A 12066-nucleotide genomic window follows, 5' to 3' on the forward strand; every position below is an offset into this window, starting at 1 on the left:
TCCTCATAAAAACTCTGCCAACTTTTTATATCCGGTATAATTGTTTTTCTCTGTGTTGTAGCAGCAATGGTGTTAAAGGAGGAGGTGTGAGTCCTGCACATGTGGCAGCTTTGTGACTTAAAGATGTGATTTGTTTTTGAGAATTTAAAAAATTAATTGGTCGAGTGAAAGAAAATGGAAGGATGAAAGGTGTTTACTGCTGTTGAAGCTTTACACACATTATGACTTTACTGTTTTTGTTCACTTTCTCACGGTTAAAGTTCCTCCGGCTTGTTGTGATTTGCATTTTTAGCGCTTCACCTCACAGGAGTCTCCACCAGCCAGCAAGCTTAGCTCCAGGTACTTGACGGCAAGCCACTGGCCGCATTGTTGGCTGTACCTGTTCAACTCCTCATTAACACAAATATCAAATTAAATGGCTGCCATGTTATTGGTTGGTGCATTCGGGCATGTACGCGTGGGGAAGAGAGGTGAATGTGGAATGGCGTGAGATGGGCTGTTCTGATTATTTTTAAAGAAATTGCTGATCTGCTTTGGAGAGGCTACGTGGGTAAATCAGAGTCCAAAATGGAGAAAATGTCCAGAGTGCAGCAGAGTACTTGTTGATGTCAGAGGAGCTGGCCTGTTCAAGCTGACAGGAATGCAACAGTGACCTCAAATGACCACCAGATACAACCGAGTGCAGCCTGGAAACAAATGCACGCATGCATCTCTCCCATCAGGAAACGAGTCACAGCCCAAAGACTGAAGAAAAGCAGTCCTCAGGTACGTCTCTGTCCACACGTCATCAAACTGGTTTCTCATGACTGAGTTCACTGTACTCGAGGCCTCCACCGTGTGACGCCATCGTATTCATATGGACCAAAATCTCAGGAGTGTATCCAGTACCTTTGTACCACGAAGAGCCGAAGCAGCACTGAAGGAGGGTTGAATCCAGTACGAGTAAGGTGTGACCACGAAAGTATATTTATCAGGTAACTGTATTTTAAACTCCTTTAAATGTCACCAAGTCCTCAATGACCCACGCGGTGTTCGTATTTTTAGTTTGGTTTAATGTTTCTCACTGTATGAGACTTCACCTGAAAGGCAAAATCTTCTGCTCTATTAAAATGTGCCTGCTCAGGTGGGCGACTGCTGCACATTCAACGTGGACTCATTTAAAACACAAGCCCTTTAAAACCTATAGTTTGTATTTAGGCTGAAGAATATTAAAGATGCCAAACAAACAAGGGCACAAAGACGCTGTGTGTGTGTGTAGCAAACATGACTTTATTAGAAAGTCCAGGCTGTTCTCTCTGAGCGTGTCAAAGAAGTACAGAAGAAACACTGACGATGATGATGATGAGCGACTCCCACCTTCCACCATTCGGTCTAAGATGGACTAATATATTTCAAAGGTTAAATAATCACTTCAGCCTCAAAGCTCCTTCACACACAGGGGACCGATCCAGGCTGAACAAAGAAACATGTTGAACATTCAAACCACAGATAACAAAACTCAGGCTGGTTCACAACACGATGAAACAAATGCAGGACAGCCGGACGGAGCTGGGCACGCGAGCAGGTGGGTTAATCACGCAGGAAGTCAGATTTCTGCTCAGTAATGGTCTGCACCGAGAGAAGAGCCAAGCAGGAATCTGTAAACCCAGGTTTAACACAGAAAGAGCAGCTGTGCTTAAATGTTTCAAGCTCGAGAAGGAAACCTGATTTCAGTGTCACTCATGAGGATTCGTGGCGTGAGCATTAGGATGAAGAGCGAGAAAGTCAGAATTGGTCGATTTAGGCAACAAACTGTTCTGAGAGGTGAGCAGGTTCATCATAGTCGGGCTTCCTCTGCTGCTGGATCATCGAAACCTCAAAGCCTGACAGAGACGATGGGTTTCAAGCCTGATAACAAAGTTCGATGCAGGCTTTCGTCTTTACAAAGCTGTAACTTTACAGAAAAGATGAATATCTCTAATTTCCCTTCCTGCTGATCTGGCGATCCAGTGTCACTCCTGCCTTTATTAAGATTTCCATGACTGACGATGAGAATCCTAAAGGCTGCATTATGTGAACTGAATTATCGTACGTTTAAATTTACTTGGATAGATGATTTTATATTTAAAGCACAAAGCCTAACTTTGTAGAGATTTTTAGTATAACACGGAAACCTAATTTTATTTCAAGATTAGTCTGCAATGCTGCTCCTTTCCTTTGTATTTAAGGAACTCAAACAGCTCTTTTGGATGCTGCTCACATCCCTCTGGGTCACTCAGAAGCCCTCTGAAGAGAAGCCAGCTGACTATTCGACTTCAGCTCTTACTGGTGTCCAGTAAACCTCACACTGCTTCCTGTCCATGAATCTTGCATGCACTGAGCTGCAGAAAAACCAGGCGCAGCAGGAGGTTTTTTCTTTTTGTTTCAGTGTTTAAAGGACAAACCTGGGTCAACAGATTTTACACCTGCAGTAAACCCAACCCGGTAACAAAGTCAGGAAACTGGCCTCATGCGGAGGCACAATAAGGAGGTAGTGGAGCACATTATGTGAGCATGCATGGAGGCTTTGGAGGAAGGCATCGCTGGGGTGGAGGAGCACTGAGGAGAGGCTGGATTTGGCGTTCGGTGGTGCAGACTCGTCCTGTGACTTGTTCGTCCATCCCTGAAGAGCAGCTCAGTAGAAGAAATACACTGAGGACAGCAAACACAGATATTTGTCTCTGAGTGATATTTAAAAGTAAAAAGAAGCTTTTATAACCCTTAGAGTGCAACAGACTGTAAAATCCTCCTAGGACGTCTCCTGGTGCAGCTCTGGATCATCTTCTGCTTGTCTGCTTTTTTTAGGCTGCTCTGATTGCTCTGTACTTTCAAACATCAACTTCTGCATCAAACTGCTCTGATTTTACACGAGGATCTGCAGCTCTGAGTGCAGACAGCAGTCAGTGATGGGTGCAGCTACCGGCTCTGAAAGTAAAGTAAAGTAAAATTTGCTAGCCTTTGAAAAACCTAATCGGCAGAGTGTGTCTGCAAACTTTCCTTAAAATGGGTTTTAATGTTTCTGCAGAAGAAGCAGAACAGGGCTTCCAGGAAGCTGAACCTCCATACTGAAAATGCTCCACAGGTGCACATAAGGAGGCCAAGAAACCACATGCAAAAATAAGAGAAGGCTTTATTTTACTCACAGAAAATGACGCCAACAAATATAACACCTACAATGGCCATGATGATCATCATCTGGAAGAAAGACAAAACAAACAGAGCCATCAGAAACAAAAGATGAACTTAAGAAGATGAAACAGCCGTTTAATTCCACCGAGACAATAAATCACTCCATCGTCTGCTGCTTATCAGCCTCCAACCCCCTCCTCCAGCTCCTCAGAGGGGATACTGAGGTGTTCCCGGGTCAGCAGAGACATCATCTCTCCAGCTTGTCTTCAGTCTGCTCGGGGTCTCTTCTAACCCAGACATGTGTCCACCAAACCTGGCTTGTTTGTTGAGAAGCGCTGGCTCCTGTTTGAGCGCTTTCTGGAGCACTGTGGTCCTAGCTAGAAATAATCTTTCACTTTAATTTTAAGTAGAAACAGTGCACAAGTAGAAGTTACAATTAATTATAGCCTCAGTTTATTTACCTGCAAATATACATTTTAAGGTCCTTAATATACATTACTGTGTTTAAAATAGGTATAAACCTTCTCATATTACGTTTCAGCTTTCAACAAAATGTGAAGAAACCACAGCAATGACTTCATGTGAACATCTGTGGACTGTGCTGAAGAGAAATCAGCTCAACTTCAACTGGCCAAACACCGCCCCCTGGTGGTGAAGGTCATTATTAAAATTTGCAGAAGGTAATTGCAAAAGAGAGCGATTATTCTTTTACTTATTCTCGGTCATGTATTCAGTCTCAGTGGTACAAACAATCCCAGTAAGCCTAAAGTGTTGTTTCAGCTCTTGATCTGATGGTCTTCATATGATAATCTGAGACACACAGTTGTTGCTGTGTTGCTGTTCAAACCTTTAGTTTAAAGGGAGCAGTCAATCAGGAGAACGATGGTGTAAGCTGAGGGTGGCCTTAAACGCTCTTTTTTGTAATTATTCCCCCAAATTTGTTGAATTAGTTCAGTGAGAACTGGATTTTACAGCTGGGCGATGATCTGTCTGTAGCTGCGAGGTGGTCCCATATGTTTCTTCCTTTCTTCTCAAAGTCTGAATTTTCTTTCTATTTCTGTATAACAAGATGGACTAATTGCATTTCCCTTGATGCTAAACAAGCTGTTTCTGCACTCTTGTGTGAGTCTGAGATAGAGATTCATATAACTTTGATAATACTGAGTCATTCTTTGTTGAGCTAGTGCTTGTTTCTCTTTGAAATGTGTGGTTTCATTTTAAAAGGTACTTTTTAAAAGTTAACTTTGGACTAAGAAGTTCACCGCCAGGGGGCAGCATTTATAGATTTTAGATGTGCACTGCTGTTCTTTTAACTTTGGACTTTTCTTTGTCACCCATGTCCTTTCCCAGGCTGTCGTTTGAAATAGAATGCATTTTTTTTAATTATTTCCATCATTAAATAAAGACATTGTCCTCGTGGCACTGCCTGTCCATACTTCAACTTCAGCTGATATCTCGTTGACTTTTTTATTTTTTAAAGCTTCAGTAAGTTTTTTGGGAGGTTTTGAACTTCTTTTAAATACAAGAAATTACAATAACTGCCATTAAAGGAAGCTTTTGAAGTTTGCAAGCAGAGGCCAAGAATAAAAATAAAAAGAGTTTAAATGAGCCGAGTAGGCGTGGCCAACTAGAAATATAAAGCAGACGACGCCCTGCAGATTTTAATATATGTCATGTTGCACAGTGTGCGTGTGTGTTGATCTAAATTCCCCATAAATAAAATCCACATGATGACATTAGAGTGAAACAGGCAGGAAATCACCTCTGATGGGGGGAGGGCGAGAGAGATTAACAAGAACAAGAGGTTTAGAGAGAGAGAGAGCGATTGGTGGTGACTGTGTGTGTTTGAAATGTGTGTGTGTATTCAGAGCTGTTCAGTGTTTACATATAAAGAAAGAAAATCTCCTAACTGTCATTGAAAAAGCTAAAAGAAAATGTTTTTGTGTGTTTTTAGAGCATTTTGTTTGGGTCTATTTTCAGCGGCGTATGAATCCACATTTGTTCTCTGCCCACTGTGAGAGCAGGAGTGTGTTTATGGTGACAGTGTGGGTCATTAAAGCAGAATAAAATGCATCACATATGATTGTTCGGATGTATCCATGTACAAACGTGTGTGTGTGTGTGTGTGTGTGTGTGTGTGTGTGTGTGTGTGTGTGTGTGTGTTGGATAGGAGGAGTTACGTCACACATCACAGCTGGCTTTTTAATCCCTGACTGTCACTCTAATCCAGATTGAGATTTTCCTCTTCCTCTCTCTGATTTGCTGTCAGTCAAACAGTCTCTCCTCCTCTCCTCTAATGTAATCCTCTTCCTCCTCAGGCTATCCAGCGATTGGACGGTCTGAACTGTACAGAGGGGAGGCGGGGCTTGATGGACTGACGCTGAGATAAAAAAAGACCTGGCATCTGAGGCTGGATGGATGAAGAGGAGATGCTGTGAGGTAGTGATGGATAAGTTAAATGCACTTAATCGGTACATTAAACTGAAACTGTTCGTGCAGCTTCATTTCTACCTGTTATGATCACAGATTAACATGAAAACAACACATTGATTATGTAAAGATAATTTCAAAGTTTTCTGAAATCTTTTCCACAACAAGGGATGTAACCTGTTTAAACACCTGTTACCACAAATATCTAATCGGCAGCAGCTGAATGCATTGAAGCATGTAGACGTGTAAAATGATCCACAGGGATTTTCCTGCACAAGCATCTCTAGAGTTTAAGAATGACATGAAACAGAGAATATCCAGCGAGCAGTAATGGTTGCTGATGATGTCATAAATCAGGGGAGCATTGCCAGACTGCTTTGAGCTGATAGCAAGCCAGCGGTAACTTAATAACTGCTCATTCCAACTAAAGTATGCAGAAGAGCATCTCTCCACCACAGCCTGTCTGACCATAGTCGCTGACCATGCCAATCCTTTTATGGCCACAGTACATCCATATTCTGCTTCCAGCAAGATAGCACACCTCATGCCACGAACTAAAATGATCTCAAGCTGATTTCTTGAACATGACAGTGAGCTCAGTGTATTTGAACAGCCTCCGCAGTCACCGGATCTCAATCCAACAGAGCACCTTGGGGACCAGGAGATTTGCATCATAGATGTGCAGCTGACAAATCTGCAGCGCTTGCGTGAAAATGTGGAGCTAAATCTCTGAGGTAAGTTTCCAGCACTTCGCTGAATAAATGCCACAAAGTATTAAAGCAGTTCTGAAAGCAAAAGGGGTCCAGCCCATCTACAGGTGCACCTAATGTTCTGCAATCTTGATTTGTAACTCTATATATTTACTTCAGCTGTGTTGTGATCATTATTTCAGTAATGTTATGTTTAGAGTTTGATGCGTGAAGATCTATAAAAAAAAAACAAAAAAACACTTTAATGGTGGTTTCTACTCAGAAATCCGAGGCCACACTGTCTGCTGCAAGAAACCAACCGGAGGGGAGGATGTGGGGTGATGGGAAGGAAACGTGGAAAAATCTCCTTGTGTCACACCCACCTTGCAATTTTTCCACCAGTACTTGTTCTTGAGTTTGGCAGCGCTGCTCTCGAACTGCGAGGCTCCGGCCTGCAGGGCGTCGGCGCGGTCGTCCAGCTCCGACAGCTTCTGATCTCTCTCCAGGACTTTGTCCACATTCACACGCATGATGTCCACCACCTGAGGGATGAAAACACCCATCAGCATCTCTGATACGTTTTCCATTTGCTCGTAGTGAGCTGCAGTCCTCACCTCGTCCACCTGTGCCTGTGTCTGCTGGAGTCGTCTGTTGCTCGTCAGGTTTGGGGCCTGAGCTGGAGGACCCCCCTCACCTTCCGGGGCCCCGGGAGCTCCTGGAGTCCCTGCTGCATCTGGAGTCGACCTGCAGGGAAAATGTGAGTTTTGTAACAAGAATTCAGTCAAAAATGACTCATTTATCCCAGCAGTAGAATACAGTTAGAGGTAGGCATCTAGGCTTTGAGCGCATAACTTCAGGCTTATGTGCAATATATATAAAGATGGAGTGGTGACTAAACATCCCTGTGGCATCCAGAGGTGGATGTATGGGTTGTGGGGGCACTGAGAGAGCAGACAGTGATGCAGGGCAACAGCAGCACTGACATGTCAGAGGGGAAAAACAGCTTGAAGGCCATTTAAAGAATGCTGCTTAAAGGCACTGCAGCTCCTTGACTTTTCAAAGCCGACTGCTGCCTTGACTTTTGAAATACTGTATATAAACAGATAGTGTGTATGTAGGTCAGATCTATAGCTAAAGGTTCTACGTGGATCTCTCTAGAAAATAACATGTTTTAGCTGCAAAAGTTTACTTAAAGCTCAAAAAGCATTTAGGAACTAAGAACTCAACAATAGGAAGGAAACTGTCATGTAGCAAAGTGTCTATGTGTATGCAAAGGCAGCAGAAGAGACTTTATTAAGAAGAAGAAGTGATTTCACCACCAACATACTTGTTGATTCCTTCTTTTTCTTTCAGTTTAACAAAAAGTAGCAGCTGGAAATACATAGGAGGAAACACGGTGCTGAATGGACCAATCAGGGTTGTTCTGTGGTGTAGAACAATGATACGAGGTGTAGTTAGAGTTCCAGAAAGGTTTCAGGTTTAAAACAGCAAAACTTTTCATTCTTGTGCAGCTCCAAATCTCAAATGTTAAATCAGCAATCAGACGCATGGCTGCACAAGAGCATGAAAGACATTCAGTTTTCTACACTGATGAAATATTTCTGACTAAATAGTCTGATTTCCTTTGGTGCCGCCCCTCTAAACGCCCCTGTGTGAAGGAACTGCACATATAGTAATGATAATAATAATAATGAGATGAACTTGGTTTAAAATGGCCAAATATTTGTTTTAAGAAAGAAAAAAGAAAAACAACAGATTTAAAGGGTGTGCAGCACTCTTGATTTTCTCCTTTTTACTTTTGATCCTTGCTCATCGGCCGAGGCAGCAGTGAAGCTGTGACAGTCGAGAGCTGCAAGGTTTTCATGGAGCGCCAGCCTCGATGAGCACAGCTGATGAATGAATCAGGATCGTGATTGCAGGTTTGGGAGGAGCACAGCAGTCTTCAGTTTGGCTCAGACAATAAATACAATATAATTAATAAATATAATAAACCTTTGTGTGCTACTAATATTATGTTTTAAACTCTGAAGTAAGATCTCAGATGATTTTCACAGAGTGAAGCTTGTAATTTGTTAGACCTTAAAAGCAGGAACGCTGCCTGAATTCTAAACACAAACTCTAATTCAGTAATAGAAACATGACTCATCAAAGTTTGGCCTCCGTCCACAAAATCAGAGTCTCAGAGGATGAAACAGCCTCAGCAGCTCAGAAGAGGTAAAGGACAAATTAAAAGAATAAAAAATAAACAGTTTATACACACACACACACACACACACACACACACACACACACACACACACACACACACACACACACACACACACACACACACACACACACACACAGTGTTACTGCCAGCAGGCTTGTTTTCCACCCGCAAAATGGAGAAAGATTAGTGCAGCAGCAGCAGCAGCAGGAGTCTGACTGACTGATGGAGATCAACATGCACTAAGTAATCACTCCCCTCCCCCCGCGGGACAAAACACACCAAAAACATTCCCACAGTGGGTTCTCTTCACTCTAAAAACTCCCAGGTGTTTGTAGCTTCGTGTGATATGTTTAAGTCTTTGTTTCTCTCTCTCTCTCTCTCTCTCTCTCTCTCTCTCTCTCTCTGTGTGTGTGTGTGTGTGTGTGTGTGACAGGAAATTAAAGCATCACAGCTCAGCCGATCACACTGTTTGATGATAGTTTTGTAGGTGAGTCACCCGGTGAGTCACGGTCGTACTTCTGCAGTCTCAGCACTGACATTTCCAGACAAGTTTCACTTTTGATCCATAAATTTAGAGATAAAAATTGATTTTAAAAATTAAATTAATAAGAAAAAAGGAGTTTGAATTGTGCTGTAGCTGTACCCACCACGGAATTTAATGAGGAATCTCTTTAGTCTGTTAACTACACTTTGTTTTTTGTTTTTTTAAAGCAGACATGGATTGAAAGATTTTAGAGGTTTTAAAAAGCCTGAAATAAATAAAAATGAGTCGGAGTACTCACATCTGAGCTGGAGGATGATGGAGATGATCTGACAGAGGGTGAGGCTGGACCTAAACCGAGGAGGAGGACTTCTGTTCTCTGTCTGATGTCTTCATTCACTTTTTCTCTTAAAACACGTAGAAAAACTACAACTGAAGCAGCTGCGCACAGACCGAAAAAACCTTTCGCGTCAGACACAAGTCCCGCCCCTATGCGCGCACACGCACGCATGCCCGCTTCCTCTGTCTCTCAGTTAATCCCAACACAAACCTGACATCATGGGTTACGTTTGAGCATTTGAAACATGCATTTCTGGATTTTTATTATTGTTATTATTTTAATTTGACTTTTTCAGGAGTAAATTTAAACGTCACATCATCAGCCTGCGGTCCATCAGCTCCACCTCAGCCACTCCAACAAATCCCAATTCATGTTTTTTCAGTAAAAACTCGGGACTGAACGTGACTCTGAATAACAGACTTTGTGTGGTGGCAATAAATACTATAAAATACCTGATATTTCATGTTTGATCAGGCTGGGAAGATTCTAAGAACATTTTTTCTCGTGCATAAAAAAATTATTTGTGTGTGTAAATTACAGCTTATTTCATATATTTAAAAATTTCTTTAAAAATTTCTTTCTCTTTCTCTCTTTATGTTACAATAATTATTTTTTTGTTATTTTGTGACTTTTTTCATAAGCCCACAACTTTTTCTTATGAATTTTTGACTTTGAGTTTTTTTTTTAATTAATACACGTTATTGTTATTTTTCCTGGATTTCTTCTTCTTTGTACTTTTTGAAGTTGCCACATCCTCTTCCCAGATTTTTTTTTTTACCACAATTTTAGCCTTTCTCATGTTGTTTTTCCCTCATGAGTTTGTGTTGACAAAATTTAAGCATTTTGTAAATAGTTTTTCCATAACTCATTTGCATGTCACCACAGATTGGAGCGGTGTTAGGTTCCTTCTACACTGACTGAAACACAGTTATGTTCCCTTTGTACAAATATATTTGAAGAATTAAATGTTTTACAGAATTCAAGCTGTGTGCAAAACAGTAAAGTTTTCATGTCTGTGGTATGTTAGCTGAAGGTAGCGTGGGTTGTCACCTGACCAATACTGAGCAAAGTGAGGTGAAAATCAAACGCCCCTCCGTTAATCAGACGTACAGGTGGGGTAACTGTTTCCTGCTGCTTCTGTTTGGTTTGACTGCAGCGAGGTATCCGGTGTTTTCTGTCCTCGGCGTCTTTATGTGAGTATTTAAATGTCTTTTTCTGCTTTTCCTTTTACTCACACTGTGCGGCATAACTGCGCTCTTTTTCTGGATTTTCCGATTTTTTTTCCCACATTTTTCTAAAGTCGAAAATGTTGGGTTTAGATTTTCAGGTGGCTGTTTTTTTGTCACTCTTCAGCAAAATTGCGTGATTTCTTAACTTTAAAATGGTTCATTTTTACCTTCATCTCCACTGGTTTCTGTGCTTTTCCCCCCTGGACTTTGTGCACACTGCACAGCATTGTAGTGCATAGAGTGCATAGCTATTAGAATAATTTCCACTTGATTGATTTCTTTTTTGAATGGAAAAGTTCTGCAATGGCAAACACCAAGAAAAAGAGCAAGTCATGAGTGGATCCTGCTTTTGAACTTTGGGCTTGTAAAGACAAACTGCGATGTCTCTGAAGGAGTGAAACGTCTAATCTGAATACAAAGCATTTATTTTTTAAGCGTGTGCTTCTCTATACACATTTCAGACTAACAGTACAACTGATTAGTGTTTAATTTGAATACATGTAATTTCAGCCCAGTTAATCCACTGAGATCAGACACTGAGATCAGACTTGTGTAAGCAAATTATATCAAAAGCAGTCCTCTCATCCAAAACGCTTCTTCAGATCTAAAACCTGAAGGAGAAACCAGGTATTTTCTGGTGAGGTTGTGACCTTGGACATCCGCACAGCTGCTGTCATCGTGTAGATCAGGGTGTCAGGATGTGACTTTCATCTGTAAAAGGCTCTGTGGATGATGATAGCAGGTGTTGTAGCCCACCTCCTCTGTTCACTAACACGAACAGCCAGAAAAAACACCAAATGTTGCACAGCGGATAATAAAGTGACGACAAAACTTCCTCTAAATGGAAGAACAAACGGCGTGAAAGACAAAGATAACTTGGAAAAGTTTCGTACTGAGAGTCGATCAGAACAAAAGAGGAAGTTTAAAAAAATTCTCGAGCTTTTTGAATTGATGAAGTTTTTTTATATGAATATGTAAAGTTTGTTTGTGTAGAAGTTTATTAAAACAAAACTTTTCATTGATGAGTGAACAGAGTAGCTACATGGGAACAAAACCAAAGAATTATGTTTCTTCAAAGTATTTTATTCTGCTCATCTTTTCATTTCATCAAACATACATACAGCTCTGTGCACCACACACTCAAACCTGAACCCCTGACAGCTCAAACACTCCGTTCATAGGTTTTCCTACAAATGGCTTCATCCTTCAGCTCGATTATTTGCTTTTTCTTTTTCATCCGAGTCACACTTTCATTCCTGTGTTTCCTGAAATGTTTAAATTCACGTTTCTCTATCCACAGATTCCACTTACATTCAGATAATATAGATATGAAGCACTCGGCTAACGGAGCGTCTGCACTGTTTCCTATGGTGAGTGATAGCTTTGCTTTGAACGATAGCAGTTTGTTGCTTTTTCTCATCATTAAAGGAACAAAATGACTCTTTGCCCATTTCTCTCCCTGCACTGAGATCACATAAAAGAACAAAGATTTTAAATTGGATGTTTTTGATGTGCTCAGTGAAGAAAACTGGAGGTCAGGC

The 12066-nt window shown here is 41.3% G+C and overlaps 1 protein-coding gene across 1 annotated transcript; it reads right to left on the bottom strand.

The window, feature by feature from the left end:
- Window positions 1–1253: 1253 nt before the first annotated feature.
- Window positions 1254–9437, bottom strand: vamp1a (vesicle associated membrane protein 1a). Its single transcript, XM_085395786.1, has 5 exons — window positions 9258–9437; window positions 6881–7010; window positions 6650–6808; window positions 3162–3213; window positions 1254–2670 (listed from the first exon to the last, which is right to left on the bottom strand). Coding segments are annotated over exons 1-5 (360 nt in total). The 5' UTR covers window positions 9260–9437; the 3' UTR covers window positions 1254–2653.
- Window positions 9438–12066: the final 2629 nt, after the last annotated feature.

The sequence above is a fragment of the Rhamphochromis longiceps genome, linkage group LG22, assembly GCF_057381845.1.
Source record: "Rhamphochromis longiceps isolate RC_006_pf linkage group LG22, R_longiceps_female_GT1.1, whole genome shotgun sequence".
Taxonomy (NCBI): domain Eukaryota; kingdom Metazoa; phylum Chordata; class Actinopteri; order Cichliformes; family Cichlidae; genus Rhamphochromis; species Rhamphochromis longiceps.

Bases quoted from the DNA above. Each gene is read 5' to 3' on its own strand.
- vamp1a (XM_085395786.1), bottom strand. The intron at 6,809-6,880 runs GTGAGGACTGCA...TTCATCCCTCAG, and splicing joins CACAGGCACAGGTGGACGAG to GTGGTGGACATCATGCGTGT. The intron at 3,214-6,649 runs GTGGGTGTGACA...TCTTTCTTCCAG, and splicing joins ACTGGTGGAAAAATTGCAAG to ATGATGATCATCATGGCCAT.